At 43.7% G+C, this 23,916-nt stretch overlaps 1 protein-coding gene across 1 annotated transcript; it reads right to left on the minus strand.

Moving 5' to 3' along the window:
* Positions 1–2,779: 2,779 nt before the first annotated feature.
* TSNAXIP1 (translin associated factor X interacting protein 1) lies at positions 2,780–22,866 on the minus strand. The gene is made up of 16 exons (XM_032195776.1): positions 22,816–22,866; positions 20,879–20,991; positions 19,304–19,427; positions 17,861–17,954; positions 14,039–14,235; positions 12,701–12,836; positions 11,700–11,869; positions 10,107–10,266; positions 9,699–9,829; positions 8,980–9,108; positions 7,235–7,396; positions 6,939–7,048; positions 5,978–6,101; positions 5,524–5,630; positions 3,760–4,046; positions 2,780–3,031 (listed from the first exon to the last, which is right to left on the minus strand). Exons 1-15 carry the CDS (start codon positions 22,864–22,866, stop codon positions 3,800–3,802), a joined length of 2,055 nt encoding a protein of 684 aa, XP_032051667.1. The 3' UTR covers positions 2,780–3,031; positions 3,760–3,799.
* Positions 22,867–23,916: the final 1,050 nt, after the last annotated feature.

Here is a 23,916-nt window from a genome sequence, read left to right on the forward strand (position 1 = left end):
GTTCCTCTGTGGCCTGTGGCGAGGCCCCTGCTGCAGGCTGTCCCCCTGCAGCCTGTGGGGAATGATGGTGGAGCAGATCTCCACGCTGCAGCACCTGGAAGAGCCCATGGTGGACGTGGCCTGGAAGAGGCTGCAGTGTGGAGAGCCCCCGCAGGAGCAGGCTCCTGGCAGTAACTGCAGCTTGTAAGAGGAGCTGAAGCAGGAGCAGGCTTTCTAGCAGGAACTGCGGTCTGGGGGGGACTCACGCTGGAGCAGTAAGAACTTGGAGTGCAGCTGGTGGGAAGGACGTGTGTTGGAGCAGTCCGTGAAGGTCTGTATCCTGTGGGAGGGACCCCAGATCAGACAGTGTGGGGAGCAAGGAGCAGCAGAGATGAAGTTATGGACTGGCTGCAGCCCGCGTTCCTCATCCCCCTGTGCTGCTTGGAGAGGGGAGAAAGTAGAAGGGTTGGAGTGAATTTGAGCCTTGGAAGAAGAAGGGAGTAGGGGGAAGGTGTTTTTAGTTCTGTTTCCCACTGTCCGATTTTAATCAGCAATAAATTAAATTAATCTTTCCCAAGCCGTGTCTGTCTTGCCCATGATAGCAATTGCTAAATGATCTCCCTGTTGTTATCTTTGCCCATGTCTTGTCCTGTTGAAGAAGAGAGAAAGCAGCTGGGTGGCTGTGAGCCAGCTATGGCTCAGCCAGCACACCGTGTATTGGGGCACTTGTTTGCTTCAAACACACGCTCAGAGCTGACGGCTGTGCTTCTGTGGGTGTTTTCTGATGCCAGCCCTGGTGCTGCCCTCAAACTGCGTGTTGCTTGCAGCAAGGAATTCTTCCAGCAGTCAAAAATAAGCGGTCACCTCTCTTCTCTAAGAGTTAGCTCAGTGTTGTGATGTTGTAATGGCCAGAACCCTGCTGGAATGGTGGCACTCCAACCCTCGAGGTTTAAACTGAATTTATATACGGCAATGCATTTGGGAAGTCACTGCTCTGGTCCCAGGCATGATGTACGGTTCATTGATTGCTACACAGAGCGGCTGATCAGTGCTGCTCCCTAGTGAATGTTGCCAAACATGTAGGAAGGTAATAGAAATGAAATCCTTGCGTATGATTTTACTGCTTACAGTGAACATAAACCACAGCAGGAATGAGGTCAGCCACATCAGAGAATTTTTAAGGTGCAAAGAATGATGGCTTTCTAAAAACAATTCACAAGCTGGGAAAGAATTAACATCATTTTTCCTGTTTTACGTGCTAATATGCTTTATGCTTATTTAGCTAGTCTGCAGTTCCCAAGGTAACTTAAAGTGCTTATTCATTTTCAGAGAGAAAAAAATAATAGTTTTTCCCCTTAATTATTAACTGCTCTGTCTTGGACTTGGAAACTTGAGCTTGTAAATAGTTTAATTTGACTTAAAAATTTGAGTCTTTACATTGATTAATTTTTAGTTGTCTGTGAGGAAGGGAAGGCTGTTGCTTTGCAGTATCCTTAATCAGATGGAGTGGGTCCGAACACAGTCAGCATTGCCAGCTGGGGTCAGTCAAACATCGTGCCAGTGGCTCTTTCCTATATGCTGAACATGTCTAGACTGAAGTGGAGTAACAGCCTTAGCGTTTTTTTGTTTGTTTGTTTTTCCCCCACTTCTCTTGCATTGTAGAAATGTTCTAGAACTACGGGGAACTGTTTTCCCTCTTCTTAGATCCGTGAGGAAGACTTGCTTCCTGAAAAGTGCCGTGTGACTTCCCAGGTGTCTGAAATTGGAGATCCAAATGGTACAGTTAATAGGACTCCTGGAAATCCAACCCAGCTCTTGGCAGAAACATTTGCATGTTTGACAAGCTTTGCACAACACTAAAGGAAATGAAGGCCAATTATAGTTCAAGTCTTTTTTTGGCAGGCGGTACTGACACAAAGGTCGGTCATTTTCAAGTTTTTTGTTTTTTTTTTTAAAGTAATTCCATTAATATAGCAAAGATGGCTATTTTTTTCAACAGTCACAAGGGAACAGCTTTGTCTTAACTGACATATTACAAAATTAGTACCTTTTTAATATTCATTTTCTGCCATTATGTGACTTTTTTTAGTGTGTACTTGAGGCTTTGCATGCCAGAGCTTGAAAATCTTGATCTGAAATATTAATGAATTTTCAGCTTCCTTTTTCTCTGTTGCTGAAACATGCAATAACCTTGTTTTCTGAAGAGCATTTAAGGAGAGAATAGGGAGAACGTCCCAGGAAGCTGTTGGTTCCTGTTGTAAAATGAAGAGGTAAGATTCCTTATCTGTTCTCTCTTCTGTTGAAAAGTGTTCTGTTGCTCTAGCTAACTAAACTCAAGACTTTTAGGGACAGATTGCCATCTTTAATGTGCTAACAATGTAACTGGAAGGACAAAAGAAAGAACTGCTGGTTACAGGGACATGTGTTTAACTTTTTGGAATCTGAAGTCCTTGGGTAAAGCAAAAAAAGTGATTCTTGCTCTCTGTAGCCCAGTGCTTTCTTGAGGAGCTTTGCAAATTTGATGTTAATCTACCAAACTTATCCTCTGTGTTTAAATTCCCTGCTCTTTTTAGATGCACTGATTTTTTTCATGTTACAGCTATTCTTTCCAGAATACTCCTAGAGATATGTGCAGTTAGGGCATTTGATTTCTAGCTAGATGATGCATTTCCCTTTTCAGTGCTTTTATAGTTCCAGTTTGGGTATTTTGCAGTTTGAGTTGGAAGTACATAGCACCAAATCCAGTATTCAAGGCAGAAATCCCAGGGACTTCACAGACCCAGTGGTACTTCCTTTGTCGTGCAGGCTATGATACATTTCCAGTTTACAAATGCCATCAGTATTTGCAGGAATCCCTTTGCAACTGCTCATGAAACTAGCACGTTGTTAGGAAGGTATCTTCTGAATTCAGCTTTGCCCTTTTTTGCTTTCCAAACTATGAGAATAGTGGGCTTGAAATAGTTGAAAATAGTTTGTTTGCTCCACTTCAGCAATTTAGGTAGCAGAGCTCTTTCCAACGGGGTTTTAGTTTCAAGAACCTGTATTCCCCTCGCTGGAGAGCGAGGGTACAAATGAACAGGAAAGATTAATTGATGTCAGTGGTTGGAAAGACAGTTACCAAAATTCATGTGGTATCTTCCTTGAAGCAAGAAACAGATTTCAATGTTTCTGTACTAGGATTATTTTTTCGGCTCAGAGTTGGTTAAACCTATTCTTGAGGCATCACTTGAATTTCTTTCGAAGTGACTTCATACAGGACAACAGCAGCTACCTCAGGATAAAAATCTGCTTGGGGAAAGACGTGACAGCAAACCTGGTTGGGTTGAACTTGCCTTTCACTTGCACAGGGATTGTGTTGATGGCACCATACTCTGCAAATGTGTTTTTGAAACCTTTCTCTGAGCCCAAGAACCAACCATGAGGCCTATCTTGCAAAAACCCTAAAGCAGCCACATTGTAGCTTTGAGTTTGATAGAAGCTCACAGGTTCAGGCAATGACTGTTGGAGCACAGTCACTGCATCATCAACAAAAGAGCCCAACACCCAGTGGTGCCCCAGCGCCCTGAGGATGTCAGTCCTGTGTGGGGATCAGGCTGCCTCTACCTGCGAGTCTTGCTGAGCTGAAATGACTGCATAAGCTGAAAAACTGGACTGGAGGGCTTTGCTGCTTAAGCTGAAAGTGCATCTGATAGTTCCAACTATCTTATCTCACCTGGTAGTTTTTAGATGTCTCTCTACATACATGGAAGAGGTATTTAATGCAGTAACTTTGACGCTCACCTTTGTATCAAAAACTGAAGATCAAACAGGCTATTTATTCTTAGTACTGGAAGTCTCCGTACTCTCCTACACAGTCTGTCTTGCTTTCTTCCCTTGCTGCGGGCCCCACGCGTCTCACATCTCCAGCAAGTAGTCTTTCCAGTGCAGTGTCCACAGGCACAACTTCTTGGTCCGTCTGTTCTCTTCCAACTTCATAGACCAGGCCAATGTAGGTATCTAGTGTCTGACCATCAATATCAGGATCAATTGTGCAGAAGGCTGCCTTCAGGTCTTCTGCATTCACCTCTCTGTTCAAAGAACAATTTCGTCATTTGCTGTGCTGTGGCATGGGAAAGGAATATTTATGTATTTGTGCCACAGTGAGAATCCACTTTGCTTGAAATGCAGAGCAGAGAGACCTTTTGATATTATCTCTGCTTCCACTAGTATTTTTTTAAAATATGCATGTAATAAAGTTGAGTACTAAATCTCAAACTGAAAAGAAGTTAGGAAAAGTTAGATTTCTACTAACCTGGGAAGACTTTAATTCTGCTCTGTTGTGCTTTATGATACCCTTTGTTACATAACTACATTTTCCCTTGTTAATCCAGTGCCCACCTTTGTCAGTACCTAACTTCCTGGGCATCTAACTCAGTTTCAGTGTTATCCTCATTGATTGGTGCCTGGCACAAGACTTCTCTAAGCAGAAACTACACGTTACTTGTCTTGTTTTTTAGGTGGAATTATTTATCTGATTTTCACCTTCAAGTCTGCAGTTGTCAGTCCTGCTTGTTTTTCTCATTCCTCAGAAGCAGTCTCTGAGGACATACAGGATTTTACTGCTGTTTTTGGAGAGCTGAAGAATGTCAACAGATGGACTTCAATTACTGAAGCAATCTTCTCTACTCACTGTCTGCCGTATCCCTTACAGGCTGTGTCTGTCCTGCCTCTTCTTTACCTTGTGCTCTCCCATTGCTGCTCCCAGTGAGCCTGTTCACTCTCATCTTGTTAGTTTTCTCATCCTGAGTCACCCTCCACATCTTCAGTTCCTTCCCTGACCCTTCCACACCTCATCTCCTGCTGTTATTCCCACTCCTTGGCAAATGCTGCTGTTCTCCCTGACTCACTACTTTGCAAAACCAGACTAGGGAGAAGTGACGCCTGGGTTTTTCACAGCACCTCCAGTCCACATGCCCCAAATACTCCTCCTTACCTGGAGCCTCCCAGCACTGTCTGCTCTTTCCACCCATTTACTCTTCTTCCATCTTGGCTTCCAGCACACTTGCATCTCTGTTCTTGACCTCCACTAGGCCTTTCCACATTTTTTTTTCCTGGTCTAATGTGTTGATCCCATCTGCCCTCTCTTCTCTGCTTCCCTCTGATTCCCTGATTGTCAGGCTATAGACTCCTGTCTGACCATGGTTTCCCTTGCTCATCTCATGCTTCAGCAGTGAGCAGAGTGTGCCATAGATGCTCAGTCCCCTCGTGGATTCCAGGATCTTTATCCTGCTCCTTTCTTGCCTTTCTCCATGCTAGCATTGCTGTTAGGGGACTCATCCTTTGCACTGCTTGAGCATGTGCAGTGATACCATCTCTGTGGTATCACTGCAGGCACAGGAAGCAATTCAAGACCAGACCCAGTGCATGGGCACAGCAAGGTGTAATTACAGCTGGGACCTTGTGATAGCCCCTGCAGTAGCCACACACTCGTGTCCACTGGGGGGTTCTCTTTGCACTCACTGTTCCGATCTATCGTCCCCATCAGCCTGTTCCCTTTATACTTACTTTAAATCTCCTAGGTTGTTCCTCAGCTCTCTCAGATACTCCTGCTTCTCACGGACGTACTGACTCCTGATCTTTGCAACAAAAGGTTCAGGGTTCCCCTCTTCATCCTGAAGGAAATTGCAGGCATGTTAGTACTAAAAATGTGTTCTTCCCAGTCTGGGTAGGAGCCATTCCCCATTGTATGCTAAAATAACTCAGCTTTGCTAGAAATGGAATTTTCATGAGAAAAGTGTAAATAAAGAGAAAATATGGGAAAACTCCTATCACAAAAAAGGCACAGACTTGCACTGCAGATATCTGCAGTTGTCTGCAGCTTACTTTCAGGTGTTACAGTCTGTGGTGAGCACTGCAGGCTGTGGTAGTCTGATAAACCCAGTTAACCTGACAAATGTCATTTAAGTCCTCTGCCTAAATCTGAGTCAGAAGGAAAAAAACATAGATAACATCAGCTCACTTCTTTGAATAAGGATTTGTAGTCAATGAGTTCTTCAGTGCTGTCTAGCTGGTATCTGCTTGCATCAACAAGTTCTTGGATTGAACCTCGTCTTTTCAGGGGAAAAGCTTCCCTCAGAGCCATCCTATATGGAGACAGGCAACACAACGTGCTGTTACAGTATGAGCAGTTAACGAGTGCCAGTATGGCTGGCAGTGTTTTAGGTTACAAGAGTATGCCCGTATTCCATGGGCCAAATCTTCAAAAATTAATTGCTTTTAAGAGGATGCGCATTTCGAGAAGTACAAGCACCTTCAGATAATAAAACAAGGGCACAGTTTTCATCAGAGCTTTGGCTTCAGGTGAGCATTGGATGCTCAGCCATTTGGGAATCTATGAATGCGATGTGAGCATCAGTTAGCTGGTAGCTAGCATGTCTGTACTGGAGCTGTGTTCCCAGCTGAAGTGCTGGAAATGGCTGCTGCTGCTTCTCTGTGCCATAGCCCAAAGAAATGCTTTATCTACCTATTGCTTAAAAAAGCACATGTGATTGATCAACTGAGAGAAGACTGACAAATCTTGCAGCTGTAGTGGAATTGACAGAAATGCTTTGTGACCTGTCCTAGGAGCTCATGGGAGCACTGTGTAGGGTTCTAAAACTTCTCAAACTGCTCCCCAGGGAGCCTCGCTGGGGAGAGGTGCTGCCAGCCTGTCTCTCTGTACGTGTAAACTACCCCACATCTATTCTCAGGTATCTCCAGATTCACTACTCCAAACTTGCAGTATTCACATTATTCTAAACCTAATGCAGAAGTTCACAAGTACAGACTTGCTACAGCTGTCCTCACAAGAATTTTAAAGACAAAAACTGCTCCCCTGGCTGTGCTGACAGATAAGCAAAGCAGACACACTCAGCATATCACAACATCCAGCATGCACCACATATTGGGCAGAGCTTAGTGGGCAATGGTCATCCTCTTGCCTGAACTGCTCGCTGGTCAGGGATCCGCTGTTTGAGCTGTCGCAGGCAGCCAGCTCCTTTTGCAGGTTTGAAATCAGCTGATTCTGGAGGTGGTATTGTTCTTCACCTACCTGTGAAACAGGGAAGGTTCACAGATCAGTAACTGCCTTTTCTCTCATCCCTTGACTACCTTCAAGAAGGAAGCAAAACTGCAAAAGGACTGCAGTTGCTTCTAAAAAAGAAAATTTACCTGAAGTGCGTTTAGTGATCTACAAAGTGATTTACAGAGGTGCAGCACTGGGCTGCAGGTCACCTACCTTCCCTGTGAGTATGTTGTAGAATGAGCTCATGACGTGGTTTGATGGACAGAGTCGCATGTTCTCATAGAGGGTGTAAGACCATTCCATGGCAGAGGTGTCTCCATACCTCTTCTGGAGGTAGCTGAGAAAGAACTCGGGAAGAACAGGTCGCTTCCCTGTCTGCAGATAACAAACAAGCAACTCCTATAAGCAGCAGAGCTAAATCAATTTTGCCAGTTTGATTCCAGCTGTTTGCATGTAGTTGCGTCTTTTGTGGACCTCTGCTAACAGGGCTAGTGCTGGCTGGAGTCTTCCCCACTATTAGGTCATTCAAAATGTTTCTGTTAGGTTTATTCTCTACAGCCTGAACACGGAAGTTACAGTGAAGCTCTTCTGTTGCTGAGAATACTGATAAAGTCTCTTTTCTCCTGCCTACTGTTGTGAATTATATAGGAACTTGCTATAGATTTAGCTGTCAGATTTAGCTGAGCTTAGCTTGTGGGTTCAGACCTGGAGTGGTTGTTGAAGAGAAGTAAAGCCAGACAGTGATTGCAACATCCCTATTTCCCCAGGAAACCTAGCTGAAAGTAAGAAGAAAGCTGCCATAGAAAACATTAAACTTTTTGGGGCTGACCTTAGAGATATTTCTAGGCTTCTGGCTCAAGACAAAGAACCTGTAAAGTGGCTCTGCCTCTCGATGTTGCTCTCATAACTGAGGCACAGTAACAGGGCTTGTCTGATATCTGGGGAGGTGGTATTGTACTTAAACAGCTACTTTTCTTCTGTTGCTGAGTCTTGATCTCCCCAGGCAGGCAGCCAAATGTCTGTCTTGGCTGAGAACACACCTCACCCCTTTGGCCTCCACCTGCACTCCTAACCCACCCTGGCCAACGAAGAGGGAAGTATTTGTGTGCGTAACAAACCCAAAGCACTTTCATAGTCATTTGTTTAATGATATAAGTGATTTCTCAGTCCTTGCTTCCTCATTTTTTTTTCTGGCAGTGCCACTTGTTCTCTGGCACGAGCACAAAACCCTATGTACCTTAATAATGGTTTGGCGTGGGTTAGAATCAACTCCCTTCCCCTGCCCATAAAAAAAAAACAAAACAAAAAAAACCTGGCCATGCTTTGGCTGCACAGATTTTGCTAATGCGTCCATTGCCTAAGAACAGACACCGCATAGTCATGGTGCTCTCTAGACCAGGATGTTATCATCACACCCCAGAATAGCAGCAGTTGGTAGACCAACTGATAAGGTTTCAGACTCAAAAGCATGGCTGATTTAGCTCAGGGTGACTGCAATGCCTCCTCCCCTGGGCACCTTGCCTTGTGGCTTCTTCAGGGACACCTCAGCTGCTCTTGCAACAGCTGTTGAACCACTGTAGTTTTCAGCCCTGTACATCAAAGTGGTGCTGACTCGTGGTCTCCTGAATGTTTCTGAATTTGCAGTGGTGACTAGGCATGAGCTGTGCCATGAGCACTCGGCTGTCCCTGGAACAGAAGCTGCAGAAGAAGCCTTTTAGGCATAGGACGATGCTAGTCCAGCTATCCACCTGACAATGTCATAATTAATGAGTCAGATCCGTGAGGAGGCCTGCCAGGCCACAAAGTTACCAGCTGAGGCTGTTCTTAAAATGCTTTACGCAGCTTTATGCAGATGAAACCCTAGGCAGGACATGGGTGAGACCCTGGTTTCCCAAAATCTTCCAGCTGGGCTGACTGTCACAGCAAATGTTGTTTACAAAGAAAGAACATTGTCAAACCTGCTGTTCTAGTGCAATTTTCTCTTTCCAGATGTCTTTCAGGATGTCCACCACATCCTTCTTAGTCAGCTTTTTGTTCTTGACTTCGCCTACATGTCTGAGGTATACAGGAACCTTGTCCCCTTTGCCCTAAGTAATGGAAAAGAAACATATAGAGATAAGGCATTCCCCCCACTGGCAGCCAGAGCCGTATTCTTAGTGCCTAAAACCATTAAAAAGGAGCCATTTGTATGGCTCTCATTTCCAGTACTATGAGACAGCATCTCTGCAGTGTGTCTCAGCTACTCTAGGGTGAGAACTTAGTTCATGAGTGATTTTTGATTGACAAAATCTCTGTTGTATCCAGGCAGTTTTGAGTATATCTGATCTCTAGTGTCATGTATTTGCAGACGGTGAGATGTTAATTTGACTCGGCTATATAGTGGAGAATTAGTAAGGGGCTCTAGCCCGCTAGTATGACCTGCATGCCTGATGATTCCTGTAGCATCGCTGCAGTGTGTGGCTGCTTCAGCTGTCTTCAACATGCTCACTCTCAAGTTCAGCTTTTCTATTGCAGCTGAGTTTCCCCAGCTTTAATTTCTTCCATGGTTACACTAATGGGAAGGTGAGCATTGAAGACACCAAGTCCAGCCATGAAAGCAATTCTGCCACTTTCCTAGAGGATTCGTATTACCAGTTAATCTTAGTGGAAACAAGCAGAGGAGAAAGCTTGCACATACCCGTCCAGGGAAGACATTCATCTCTTTTAGCAGTCTTGTTCCTATTTCTTCCAGAAGCACGTCCACTAGCTGATCGCTGGTCTTCCCCTCAGCCAGACAGCCCCACCGGTCAGCTCCGCCAGGAATCACTTCTGCAAGAGCAAAAAGACCCTCAGCTGCTGCAAGAGGAGAACGTGCCTATGCATACTGGTTTTGTGTGAATCCATGACGAGCATTATAATAATTACAGATCTCTAGACATCCAGTTTGTCTCCTACGGTATCTAAGGCAAAATGGAATAGCCTGCAAGCTCCTCTCTCTCCCTGTCTCTCAGGCTGCTTCACTAAAAGCCTAGGAGAAAACGGGATGTTGCAGGTAAGAAATACACCATAGCAAAGTGGTTAAAGAGGAGCTGAATACAGGTGGCACCTGAACACTTTGCCCAGTTTGGCCGGGGTGTGCAACTGCGCTGAGCTTGCTGGAGTTCAGTGAAGAAGTTGTCTCGCTCTTCTGCAGTCTCTCTCTGAATTTCCAGCAGTGTTTGATATTCCTTATGGAGCTGATCAAAATCCTTCTTTAGAGTCTCCATCTAAAGCACACAGAAAGAAGGATTTTAACAAACTAACTACAGCAACAGATTTTTTCTGTGGTTGGACAGATCAGGTGAACAGTCAGTGTAGTCCATGGATTTATGGAGAGCAATCCCTGGCTAATTGCTTTTAGATTGGATGAAAAATAAATTATAATTTTTTCTTGTTACCATTTCCAAAAACTTACAACAAAATATGTCAGTGACCCTTCTATACCTGTTTCTGTATTTAAAAACAGACCTTAATCTACTAGGAAATAGAAGGAGAAAGTTTTTTCTAGATGTCTTATGTGCATCTGCTTCAGATCCATTTATCTTTTTTTCTTTTTTTTTTTTTTTTTTTTTAATGTGATTTGTTTTTGTTCTACTAGTACAAAAGTATATCACAATGCAGAGATAACCACAGCTCTAGTCTGGCTTTTGAGGGCTGTGCCTGTGTCTGTTATGCCATGATGAAGGGACATGCACAGTGGATCAAGCTGTGCAAATGGTCAGGGCTGGAATGAAGCTGCCAATGGCCCAAATGTGTCCTGAACAGAGCAACATGGCTTTTCTGACACACAAAGACATGCAGTATTTTCTTGCCTCACGGGGGGTTCTCACCCAGCCCTCACCACAGCTGTGCACTGGTTACATGGTGGGATTCAAGGTAGTCTCTTTTTCTTCCTCCTAGAGAGTAGTTTGTGGGACCACTGCCTTTCTGCCACTGCAGGGTTGGAAGCAGACCCTATCCTCGTCACACTGGTGTGTTATCCCTTTGCTATCTGACATGGCATTGCTTATGTGGAAGTGCAAGATGTGTAAGCTAAGCAGTCAAACCTTTATTCTGAAAAGGCAGCAAACAGATGCAACGTGAGGAACCTCATCCACTTCTATCACAGCTGGAAATTGCATTGATCAGCTCTGTGGTGGGGTTGATGACCCTGGCATTGCAGTAGGGTAAAGAAGCCATTGAAAACTATGAGAAAAGGCAAAAACCCAGCTAGACAGAAATTCATTCATAGCCCAGCTCAGCAGTAGTTTCACTTAGCTGTGGTTTGGACAAAACTGTGCCATGTATGTGAGATGAACCTAGTTAATTTATATATACATGTATGATGATTTCAGGCAGTATTTCCCAAGCTGTGATCTGCAGGCTCTCGGTGGTCTTTTGGCTGTTATTGCTTTTATCGTGTTCATTCAGTTAAAACGGATGTTAAAGGTTTGTGATGGTGTACTGATTTTGAGTGTTCAGATGGTCTGTGATACCAAAAGACTGTGAGCTTTAGGGGATTAGAAAACAGTGGCTTTTCATGTATTTCATGTACAACCAACAAAGATGTGCCTATATGTGAGCTCTGGGTTTATGGAATCCCTCTCCCAACCTGAATACTTAAGCATCATTATGTTTGCATTCATGTGGTACAGCTTGAAAATTAGGAGCTTATGCTCACCTCCTGTTGTAAATCAGAGTATTTTTTCTCCAGTGACTCAAACTCTCTCCGGGGGACAACATCTCCATAGTCTGCTATCATTGCATTCAGCTTCACCTGGGTTTTTGTGAGGTCCTGCCGAGCTATCTTTAATGCCAAAGTTAACTTCACCACATCTTCACCCTTGACATCTTTAAACAACAGCCATTGATGAAAATTTATGATAGTAAAACTGCAGTCATAGTTTTCTAAATCATCTACTAAGCTCCTAGATCACACAACCCTACAAAATGACCACAAAAGCTGAATAGGTATGGACTGTGTTATGAGTAGAGAACTGCAGGTCTTGGAGTAACCTGCAGTGTTTACATTCACATTACTGTTTACATTCACATTATCGTCCTGCCTGCTCTCCCACACACATGTATTCAAAAGCTCAGGCTTGGTTTTCATTAGCAAGGAAAGGAGCACAGGCTGGGAGAACTCTTAGGCAGATGCGACAGCTGTAGCCAGTGAGTATGAACCAGTAGGATGATGGGTGCCTGTAGCCAGACTGGATTAACAGAGATCCCATACTGAAAGGGTCCCCACCACCTCTGTGCCACCAATGCCAGTAAGTTGCAGAAATGAAGGTATTTGCAGCTCCAGAATTTCAGCAGGTTTTTTATCCTTGTGGACAAGCATCAAGGTGCCAGCTATGGCTGGGTAAGATGTGATGACTTGGCACAGGAGTCAAAAAATATAAAAGAACCTTTGCACTGGGCAGCTCCTTCCTTCAATTTACCTGTAATTCTAATTAAGAGCATACAAGTATATAAGTAACGGCTTATTGAATCAGGTCAGACTATTAGGAGGTACATCCCTGCCTACATTTATGGATATTTTGTCTATGAATTTGTCTAGCTTACTGTAAGAATCAGAGCATATCTAATGATACTGCTGAGAAACTCAACACTGTACCCACGGGTATGCACTTGGGTCTCTGGGCAGGACAGGTTCTTGTGGAGATCCACTTTCCCTACCTTGGACTTGGTGCCGTTTCACATTCAGCTGTTCGTTATGCATATCATTCAGTTTTGCTAGAAGCAGTTTGCGGGCATTGTACTCATTGAGGTAGCGAGTATATTCCTCAGCTACACTCATCTGCAGACGCTCCACCTGCAGGAAACAGAGGCTTGAACTTATCAGGAGCACAGAGCAGAACCTAAGGAGCAGAGAGTGGTGTAAGGGATGCAAAGTGGGGGAAAAAAAAATGCAGCAAGAGAGTGGGTGAGAGATAACACTGTAGAAAAGGATGGCCTGATGGAAACATGACAGAAGGATTCAAACTCTGAAGAAGTGTGTAGAAGAGTGCTCCATCTGTGTTTAGCCTTCTAGAAAGTGAATTACATAAGTTTCATGCTCTGGGTTACACCACTCCTCTGTTGTAAACCTTATCTAGAAAAACCTCCCAGTAATGTATTCTGTTGCTGGTCACGCAGGAAAAAAAGCTGCTACTCTTCCCATAGGCAAAACTATCAGAAATCTGGAACTCTATGGACTGGGATTATGCGTAAAATTGTAGTTTATTCCCATGATGTGCATTTAATTACAAGATCACATCCTGCCACTGCTGATACCTACCTTATGTGCTACATAAGGAATGAATGAATGAATGAAGGTGTTCTTTTACTTTCCCCCCACCCATGGCTAGATCCTGGGGTTAACCGCCTCATCTGGAACTGGTGATGAAGACTTAGCAGCCCCCTGCTCAGGTGCTCTGAGACTGCCCTGGTGGGTCGTGGCTCTGACTGCACTGAAAATCACCCTCAGCTCCTGGCTCATCCTCATGGAGCAGCCCTGCTCGTGTTGCTCTCTAGCAGTAGTATTATTTCAGCCTCAGTGCCTGAAACTGTTTGAGACCTGCGTAAACCAACAATTTAAATTGGAAAGACTTAAATAATCTTGTCAGTAGATACCAATGTAACTCACTGGCAGGAGGATGAATGATACAGATTTAAAGATGCTAAAGGTACAATGTTGTAAGGAGTACATGTACTTTTAAGTGAGAACTTAAAATGCTAGTACTAGAATTTTCTTCCTCACTTTAAATGTGACTCTGCAAGAACCAGATGGGACAACAGATACGAGTGAAGACCTCTGACAGCAGCAGAACAGCCTATCCCAAGGGAACAGGATGTTCTCTGGAGCTGGCTGAGATCCAGTATCACTACCGTACCAGATCCAGTATGCCAGATGCTCAGTGCCCGCTCCAGAACTACTACTGACATCAAAGGATGAGAGGCTGGGAGGCAAGAGATGAGATGTATAAAAGACATCTAATTGAAGCTAGGAAATGTTTGACTCATAGTCTAATTTACCTGAGTCTGAAGAGAACTCTTCTCTTCCTTCATGTTGTCAATAAACTTTAACAAATGTTGTTTCTCTTGCTTTAACATATCTATTTCAACTTTCTCCTTTTCCTGCAGTGCCAATATCTGCTGGGAGCACTCCTCAGACACAGTTGTGACCATAGCCTTCAGGGGTTCTAGGGCACGAATTGTCTCCTTCTGATGAGCTAAAGAAAGCAGAGGTGGGTTCTCACAATGAGCAGCAAAGCCTGAATTTTACTCAGCTGGGATGTTGGGTATTCAACCCCAAAACAGTGCATGTTGGAAGTGGGAGTGAACACAGTGCTTTTACTACCTGTCCTGGTGAGCCTCTAAGGAGTGGGAGTAGTGTAGTTTGAGATCATATTCAGTCATTTATCTAGCTGTGCATATGAACCTCATAAACATTGTTATGTAAGGGTTTCTGGTTTTAGTTAATGCTGTTTATCATGGTTTGGAAAACAAAGGATGAACAGTATTTTATTTTGTTTTCTTGAGTATTTACAGTTTTGATGAAATATAATAAGCACAGGTGACTTCACATTTCACTAGGTGGGAAGTTGTCATTGTTTAAGCACAGGCAGCACATGGAGCTAAAGACAGCTAGTAATTAGTAGCTTACCATCTTTTGTGAAGGCACATTCTCCATAAACTTTGATCTGCTTTCTTGTCTCCAAATTCACGGTCTTGTGCAACCTTTAGTTTACAAACATGTCTGCATGTTCTCCTCTCTATTCAGGAATGCACTTGCTTCTTTTGCATTTCTCATCAGTACATCTAGTAAAGAACTTATGCACATACTGGCTTTCTCTGCTGTAATTTGTACTTTTCACTTGCAGCTACTTCCCCTTCAACTTGAAAATTTTCCTTAAAATACATATCTGGCGAGACTAGTTCTGGTACTTGACTTGGGTCCCAGTTACTGTTACATGGTAGAATTTCATCTGACACCATCGCCTTGGTGTGGAGGCTTGTTTTTATGACTAGGTGGAAGTCCACCAGGAGAATAAAACGCTTAAAGACAGGATATGGTGTGAGTCAAATGAGGCTGTGGCAAAGGTTTTGATTGCTGAATACGGCACACACAGCAATACCCTCTTCTGAACAGAAGGGTAGAAATGCTGGTGGATGCTCAATAATCTGATTTGCAGATTTTTCCCTCCTTGATAAAACCCAGTATTAGTATTCATGTATAAATACTGTGCAACAAACCTTGTATTTTAAAACTTAAAATGCATACATAAATCTAAGAACAGGAACTACTTTTCTTATTATACTTGGGTGTGAGTTTCCTTCCTGCACTATAACTGTACCAAAGGTTTTTCAAAACTCTTTCCACTTGTACTAGGACAGCTCCCCAAGAGAGAGCAAAAATTAGAGCATTAGCATAGGGATTCTGCCACTGTACTATTTGGGTTCTCAGTGTAAGCTAAGAACACCATGTTAAAACTTCAGCAGACTTGTTCTGGGGTGTAATTTGAGTGTTTCACAACTGGCTCCTGACCACACGCAAACCCTTTTAAGTGCAACAGCATGCTTAATTGTAGCTGCCTAGTATGTCAGAAGCTAGACTGAGCACAACTAGTTGACTGCCAAAGTGATTATTTTGTAGTGTGGATGCTGGCCAGTGTCATTTAAGAACATTAGCTCTCTGATGACCTCTCATAGCTCATGCCAAGAAAGGAGAGACATTCTCCCACTTGGAAAGAATTCAGGCTGTGGTACAGCTCATTGCACGTATAGGACAGTTGAATGTGCCCAGATGTCTCACCAGCACAGAGGAGCAGATGTGAAGCCTCTGTGGACACAGCAATCTCAGTATAATTTTAATCAAGAAATGGATGCAGCTGTGGATAACATTGTTGTGAAGACCTCCCCTGTCACTCTGTTTCCTCTTAAAGGAGCTCCCAAAACAGAATCTTTATCTCAGATTAAGCTAACAGCTGTGGGGATAGCTCTCCTTCACAGTGCTACATCTCAAATACTGCTTAATATCTTCACATTCATGTGGATTTACTCCAGAAACAATGCTAATAAAGCCTCTGTGCTGTCTCAGCACAACCTTAATAACCAAAAGAGCTGCAGCTGCAGTCATACGTCCAGTTCTGGCAGAAGACAAATAATTGCAAGCAGCCAGTACAGGCTGCACATCCCTGTTCCTATTAGAGGCTTCTGCTTTCTCTGGTCTGTGTGCTCAGCTATGCTACTCCAGACTTTGTGCTGCCAAAACGATGCAGCTAAACATACATTGTAAGCAGTACAGTATTAGGACAACATTTAATTAAGTAGTAAGATTGTTTTTTTTATTTATTTCTTTAAAAATAGATTATTCTGACTGAACTGGGAATATGCAGTAATGCTAGCACATTTATAGGGAGAACTCCCACCAGCAGTGGATGCAATGTTGAGCACCTTCAATGTCATACAGTCCAAGCTAGCATGGAATATGACTGGCAGAAAAAAAGAGCAAGATAAAGCTGTTAAATCACTTGGACAAAAAGATAATAGTTGGCTGAGAGAAACAATGCTGTGTTATAGAGGGGGTTTAGGTTCTGCTTCAAAAGGAGCTGAAATGCTGTAGATACAGCATGCTTGCTAGGTCATAACCAGTTATGCAGTCATACATCATGTAAGAATAAGAATAATTTAAGATAAATAGTTAGGAGAACAGTTCTACAAATCAGTCATTTTCCTTCCTTTTCTCTTTTATACTTTCTGTTCTTAAGACACTTACTTTTGTCTCTTCCAAAATATAAAGTTATCATAAAGGATACATTTTACTGCATCTCCAGAGACTTCAAAGAATAAGAAGGAGAAATACCATATCCAAGCAATATGGAGGAGTCAAAAAAAACCAACACTTAAATACAAAAGATAGTTAAATATATTAAAAAAAAAAAAAAAAAGGCTTCAGAAAGCAGTACAATATAGACTGCAGCACAGACACTAGTAATTTCTCTGGGATCTGAAGCAAAGAAATGTTTGCTAAAGAGTTCTGGAAGGAAACTGATAGTTTAAAAAATGTTTTTATGTAATGATTAATACTGACTCATTTATGTGACTGAAGTGCACTGTGCAAAGAAAGATTTTTGCCTACAATGAGTAATTAGGTAGCCCAGGTAACAGGTACTGGGATAAACAGTACATGTCCTTTAAGAGACTGTCCTGGTAGAAAACTGTTGACACTTGACAGCTGCTCAGTGCCTAATGTGAAATGAGCTCTTGGTTACAGTCTATTTCTAGCCCTCTGATTGTTTACAAAGTACTGGTATCACTGCGGCATCTTAACACCAAGAGAAGTTTAAAGCACACTAAGAATGGACAGGGAACAGCCAGTTCAGTTCTCTGCCCTGCCTTGCTTCGGGAGTAATTCAAGAATCAAGTTACCAGTACAAGTGCATCCAAATATATTAGTATGATACGCTCCACTGTAGACATGACTGTTCCAGAAAAACCTTGAGACATTGCCATTGCCTGAGCTGTCTATGTAGTGGAGATTAAAAAAAAAATATAAGATAAATAAAAACCTTAAATCTAAAAATTTGATAAATTATAGAAAAACAAACAACTATGTTACATATGAAGGAAATAGACTCCTATGTCACATCTGGGCCACAGGAAGACTCCACTAATGGGCCAGAAGGATAGTTTTATCAGTTGACACATATGTATGTCATACATATTCAACTTCCACTGAACTATTCTCTCTATATATATTTTTAGAATGTTTACTCTCTATATATATTCAACAGAACTTATCAGCTGTGTAAGACATCTCCGTTAGTGTTCCCCCACCAAAGTTAAAGAGCTTACCCAGTGTAGCTTCATATTCATTCTTTATAGCTGACAGCAAGGGCTTGTAGGTCTTGAAGTTGTCTATAAAGAATTCAAAGATCTCTCTGTAGGGCTGAGAGAAGAAAGAGAGCTTGAGAAAATAGTGGCACATTTCTCAGAATTCAGATCATTGTTGTCTTACACAAACAGCATGATGGTGAGAATAAGTATAAAAATACTTCTACTACATTGTATTTTGTCTCTCCACCTCTGGTCCACAGTCCCAAATTTGTCATGCACACGTGGAATGACTTCCAATGCTGATAGACACCACAGCATGACAGAGAGAAGAGATTTTAGTGCCAAAGAAAAGCTTAAATCAAGTCTGTCAGAGCACAGCTCCAAAACAAAAATGCTGCTCTTCAGATAGAACTGACTAGAACTCAAGTTACAATATGGACAATTTTAAAGATATGTAACAAGATCCCATTGCTGATTTTGTTGCCTATTTTGTCTACTTAAATGATAAGCTCTTCAAGGCAGATAGTCTCTTGCTGTGCAGATGCCGTCCTCACCAGAGTAGATCTTGTTCAGAGAGGACAGTCAGACTCCCACGTTATATCTGGGTCTTGGGAAGACTTCACTAGCAATAGGTAATATTCTCACTGAGTGTTCCTCACTATTAAGCACAATTAAACACGTCTTGTAAGACAGTCAAAAATATTTTCAAAGCATAAGCACGTTTATGAAACCTGTTTTCTCTTGCCATTAGTCACTCTTTATTTCTCTCCATTCTTTTCCATATACCACTTTCTTTCCTCATCGCTACAGGATTCCCTTGGGAATGAGAATTTGAATTAATTTATGCAGAGAAAATCCAATTCAAACTTCCCACACTGCGTAAATGCTCTAATTGCAGGATATTACAAAAACAGGAGTACTCCTACTCTGTGTTTTGAATTGAAGTGGTGGTTTTCAATAGGTATGTTCTCAAACACAACAAGCCCCCAGGATCAGATACAGTAGAAACTACTAATTTGGGGGATCCTAATTATGCTTAGGCAAGAGCTAGATGAGAGAGTCCATTCTTGTCTTTTGCAGAAACCTAACTTCAGGAATGAGAATTTTACAGTGAAAATTTTGAAACCTACACACTTTATGGGTTTAGGCAGGAGTTCAGTGAGTAAATTGTTTCACACCCACTTTAGATTACTGTCTTTTTGACTACTTGGCCTTTGATTTGAAAATGGAACAGTTACAGAAAATGTGAAGTATGCTACTCAACAATGTGTAAACCCAACATATAAACTACAACATGAGATAGAAATTGCTTTCTGAGCAAGTTCTCTAACGTGAGCTGCAAACCCACTTATCCAATACTACTCAGAGGTGCATACTCTTCCTGTCTATTTTCTTTGGATGAGCAGTTTAAATAACCAATCTCAGGATGTTGTTTCAAGTCAACAGAATCTTGTGTCAGACCTGTAACCTCAGTTCCTGGGAGTTCCTTTGAGTCAGGTCAAGATATTGCAGTTCTTTCCTTAAGTAAGACTCCAGCTGCTCCAAGTAGCGTGGCTTTGGAATGGTAAGAAGGGCCTGTTTATTGCTGCAGAGACACAGGAAAAGAAAGGACACGTAGCCTCGTGTCATGTACATAGGATTGGACTCATAATAAATCAGCTTGAGGATCTTGGTTTTCTTCCTACTGTGCATTGCTTCACAGCCTCACTTTTTTCACCTCACTTTGCCTCACTTTTTTTTTTTTTTTTTTTTACTGTAGCACTTAATATATTCTCTCATGTAAGGAAAAATCATGAAATGTACATTGGATGATTTAAAATTCCTCTGCAGAGCAGAAGACTATTCAAGAATGCTGTTACTATTAAAAGTATGCTTTCCCCTTCATGATACTTTTTGGTATAAAAAGACAAGTGAGTTTTTTCTCTGTGTCCAAAAAGAATAAATGCTAATTACATAATTGAAGAGAGGTCAAGGAAAACAAGTATTTCAAAAAAGGTACTGATAATTTACTACATCTGCTGAGGTCCTAGGTCAACTGTCCCTTTGCTGGATGCCATCATGCCTAGTTCATTATTACATTAAAAACAGAATTAAAACTGAAAAGCCCAGCTATCCTTAACTGTACCCTGCACAGCTGTCCTGCAGGTCTGTCAGGGCCCTGAGTACACCAACAGGCTCTGCAGTGGCCTCCCCTGCCCTAGGGGCTTGGAGCTGTGTGATGGCAGAGATCTAACTGGGGATCAGGGGTTAGGAATAGGCTCAGGCGTGAGACAGACCTGTGAAAAGCCTCCTCGGGGAACACTTTGCTCAGTGGCTGTAACCCAGCTCAGACCCTGGATTCAGAATCCCTTGATTCTTGCCGGAGAAGCAGGAGCAATGCTGCGTCTGCCACAAGGGAAGGGGAGCTGGGACCCCGGGGTGACAAGGCAACCAGCAACAGTGACCAACGGAACGTGAACAAGAGAAGCAGAGCAGGTCCCCTGATGGTCAGTGATCATCCTTCATGATCACCACAGACATGAGGAAGGCCCGATGTCAAGCTTGGGATGTCAAATCAGCAGGCCAGGTACAAGACAGACGTGGCTGCAACATGGCTCAAGCAAGAAACAGAGGCGAACGTGCCTAAGTGAAGGCTTCTCACAGCTTTTCTTATAGCACCTGATCACAGGTTTCCCAGCTGTGCCATATCAGGACTTGTCTTGAGCCCAGGCACCCAAATGTCTGGGACTGGACAAGAGCTTGTGGAGCCTGTTGGGGCAGTCAGGGCCCTGACAGGATCCTATGAAATGTAGGTCAGTGAATCATTAAATGATAGCATTTCTTGGTACGTTTATACTAAGCACGGCTGCTATTACATAAATATTTGACATATCCTGTAGAGCTACCAGTCAGGACCAACAATATTTTTTGGTATGCCCAAGCTTTGTGGAATATCCCAACCTCACTATTGTCACTAGTGCTGGAAGAGACCCTACTCTGTAAATTCGTGGTTTTCAAGAACCGCTTCCAGCTATCCTATGGATTAGCTGTGCTTACCTAGGCATCCTCTCCTCTGGGGCACAGCAGGGTTTATGATTCTTTAGGACTGTCTGCCCTGATGCAAATGCAGGCCATGTGGACCAATGGCCTCTAGCAGAAAGCTGAAAAGACTGAAAAGAAAGAAAGGATTAGGTTCTAAGAGCACTACAAAGACAACAAAGAGACAAAATTAGGTTGAAATACCCTTGATAATGTCTCACAATCAATACAACTGCCTAAGAGTATGTGGAACAGAAAGAAGAGGGGCACACTGAAACTCTCCTCAGCCAGGAGTGAGCACACCTGAAATCCAAGTAAACTTTTTGTTCTTTGAAGTAATCATCTTCCCACACCAGTACAATTTTTGAAACACCTCTGCACGTCTCCTGATGGCTGTGCTGCCCAGACTACATGATTGTGGGAAAGCATTGATCTCTTTGGGTAAAAAATGGTTTCATGATCTGCACTGGGAAATTAAAGCATCACACAAATCAGAACCTTGGGTTAATCCAGATGAAACCAAAATAACAGGTTTGACTTCGGTCTTGTTTCCAGTACGGAGCTTTGCAGTGGAGCATGTCCCATAGCGAGGGTGTCTTGAGCAATGCTGACTCGTGTGGATTGTGAGTTTTAAATGCAGGTTGGTGACCCTACACAAACAGCTGGGTTCCTAGCGGTGTACAACTTAATGAGGACAAGGTCTGAGGAACAGTAAAAAGTGATAACTGAAATTTCTTTCAGAAACTAATTTCTGCCCTTAGTGGCACTAAGGGACACAGTCTACTGATGGGATTCAGTACAGGCTGATGGTCTTGAAGGTGTTTTCCAACCTACATGATTCTCTGATTCTTCTGAAAGCAAAATCTTGTTAATCTTAGGAGTCTGTTAATTAATTTCTCTCTTGGAATTACCTCAGTATTTCTTTTGGGGGAAAAAAAGGACATCTACGCTGGATTGCTCTATTTTATTAGGACAACCAAACACTTAGTATGATGTTGTTCAATATAAACACTTTCCTGTTCTGCCTGTAAGCTTTAAAAGAAAATGACTAATGTGCCAACAGAAGTCTGAGGCCAGAGATGTCACTGTCAAAACCTAAACTTCAGACTGACTAAGCCTTGAAACAGTTAAATGTAAAGGCTCAGAAGCTTAAATGCCTGATTTTCACTGCAAGAAGCATGAGGATTATATTGGAGAAACAGTGGGATTCCAATCTATTGAGATTTGATTTTTTGTTTTGTCCAATGAGGAAAATGCTTAGAGAAGGTCCCAGCTCTAGGAAAAGAGTAATACTTAAGTTCTTGTATTACTGTAGCACTTATAGCTTGTCACAGAAGTGGCACATTCCCGAAATACAACCAAAATGCCAATGAGAAAAAAACAACTCCAAAATAAAAATGAAGGGGTTAAGGTCTGTAAAAGTCGTTAGTACTTTGTTGGTGTACGTGTTTCTGGGATTTATTTTTTCATAATTTGGATATACTTTCTCTCCATGCTGGTTTATTTTAATTACTAAGACTGATGCATACTATGGAGCAGATGTTCCTGTTGGCTGTAAGATGCTTTTAGCCTGCAATTAAACAACTTGTGGTTTCTTTCTTTCCTTAGTTTAAACTATATGGGTCAAATTCTGGCTGCAGTATTTGGCATGTATGTCCACACAACTTGTTGCAGCCAAGAACGACATTTATATTCCTCGTCTCTTTCCTCCACCCTTAAAGATCCTGTAATTAATTCACGAGGATGACACCTGAATCTGAAATACAGGAGTTTGCATCACCACAGAACTTCCACCCGTCCCCACCCCCCCTTCGTTCTCAATTAAACAAAATATAAAGATAATTAAAATTGGCTTGACTTCCTAATAGCTTTGGATGATCCCTGGGCTTCCAGCAAGATTCCAAAGCCCACTGTTGGGCGAGGGCTGGGCGTTTCGCTGGAGTTCTTGAACTCACCGGAGCCTTCTGTTTCCTTGGCAGGACGGATTTCAGGCTGTTCGTGTGCATTTGGCAATTTGCGGTCTCACAGGGAGATCCGAGAGAGGCCCTGGGCAACAGCAGAGAAGAACATGGAATATCTTAAAAAAAAAAAACAAAAAACAAAACAAAACAAAAAAAAAGCAATTAACTAAATGTACAGCTGAAGACAGAATCTGGCTGCTGTGTACCTAAAACAAGCAGCCAGTTACGCGGTGCCTGAGGGACGGGAATGCCCAGCAGGTTGATGTACACGGAGGGACGGATGGAAAGGTTGGTGCCACAGCGGAACTCCAGGACGGGCTGCGTGAAAACCACCGATATTTGGTATTTTCCTCACTGTCCCAGTGACAACGGCCGGGCTGAGCCCTGCAGCTGGACAAGCCCGAGCAAATCGGTCACTGGATGAGGTGAGGTTGGGGACAATTGGGAAAATGCCGCCCCTGAGCCGGGAGCTGGGGCTTTGGGCCCCAAAAGCGCCTCAGAGCCGGGCCCCGGGGCTGGCAGCAGCGATGTTTACAGCCGTTGCCATGGCGACGCCCGCCCCAGTCGCCCCTCAGGACCCCCGCCAGCCGCCATAGGTGCCCCCCGCAGCGCCTGTTGAGGCTCGCCACTCGCAGCGGCACCGCCGCCGCTCGGCCCCGGCCCCGCGGGATGCGGGCACTGCGGAGAGGCCGGGAGCGGGGTGAGGGCGGCGGAGCGGCGCCCCCCGCGCTCACCGCCGCCGGCCGGAGCCGGGCCCTGCGTGGAGGCAGGAGTAGGGCGCCGGCAGTGGAGCGGCGGCCTCTCGGCGCGGCGCCGCCGCGGGGCACGCTGGGAAAGCGAGTCCTGAACGCCACTGCTCTCCGCAGAGCGCAGCGGAGTGGGGACACATTTCCCAGCGTGCAGCGCGGCGGGCAGCGAGGCGGTGCCTCGCGCGCGTTGCCTTTCGGGACTTGTAGTCCGCCCGAAAGCGGGAGGCGGCGGAGGGGGGAGCGGCACGGACTCGGCTTCCCGTCGGGCGCCGCGGCCCCATTGTGGCCACGCTCGCTCCCCATTGGCCGGCGGCGGGAGCCGGGCCTCGCTCCCCGCCCGGTGACA

This window comes from Aythya fuligula, chromosome 12 (assembly GCF_009819795.1).
Source record: "Aythya fuligula isolate bAytFul2 chromosome 12, bAytFul2.pri, whole genome shotgun sequence".
NCBI classification, from domain to species: domain Eukaryota; kingdom Metazoa; phylum Chordata; class Aves; order Anseriformes; family Anatidae; genus Aythya; species Aythya fuligula.

Excerpts from the sequence above, each read along its gene's own strand:
- TSNAXIP1 (XM_032195776.1), bottom strand. The coding sequence starts at position 22,866 with ATGCACACGAACAGCCTGAAATCCGTCCTGCCAAGGAAACAGAAGGCT. Across the intron at positions 7,397-8,979 it reads AAATTGCACTAGAACAGCAG|ACAGGGAAGCGACCTGTTCT; the intron begins GTTTGACAATGT and ends TGTTATCTGCAG. Across the intron at positions 6,102-6,938 it reads CTGACCAGCGAGCAGTTCAG|GATGGCTCTGAGGGAAGCTT; the intron begins GCAAGAGGATGA and ends GTCTCCATATAG.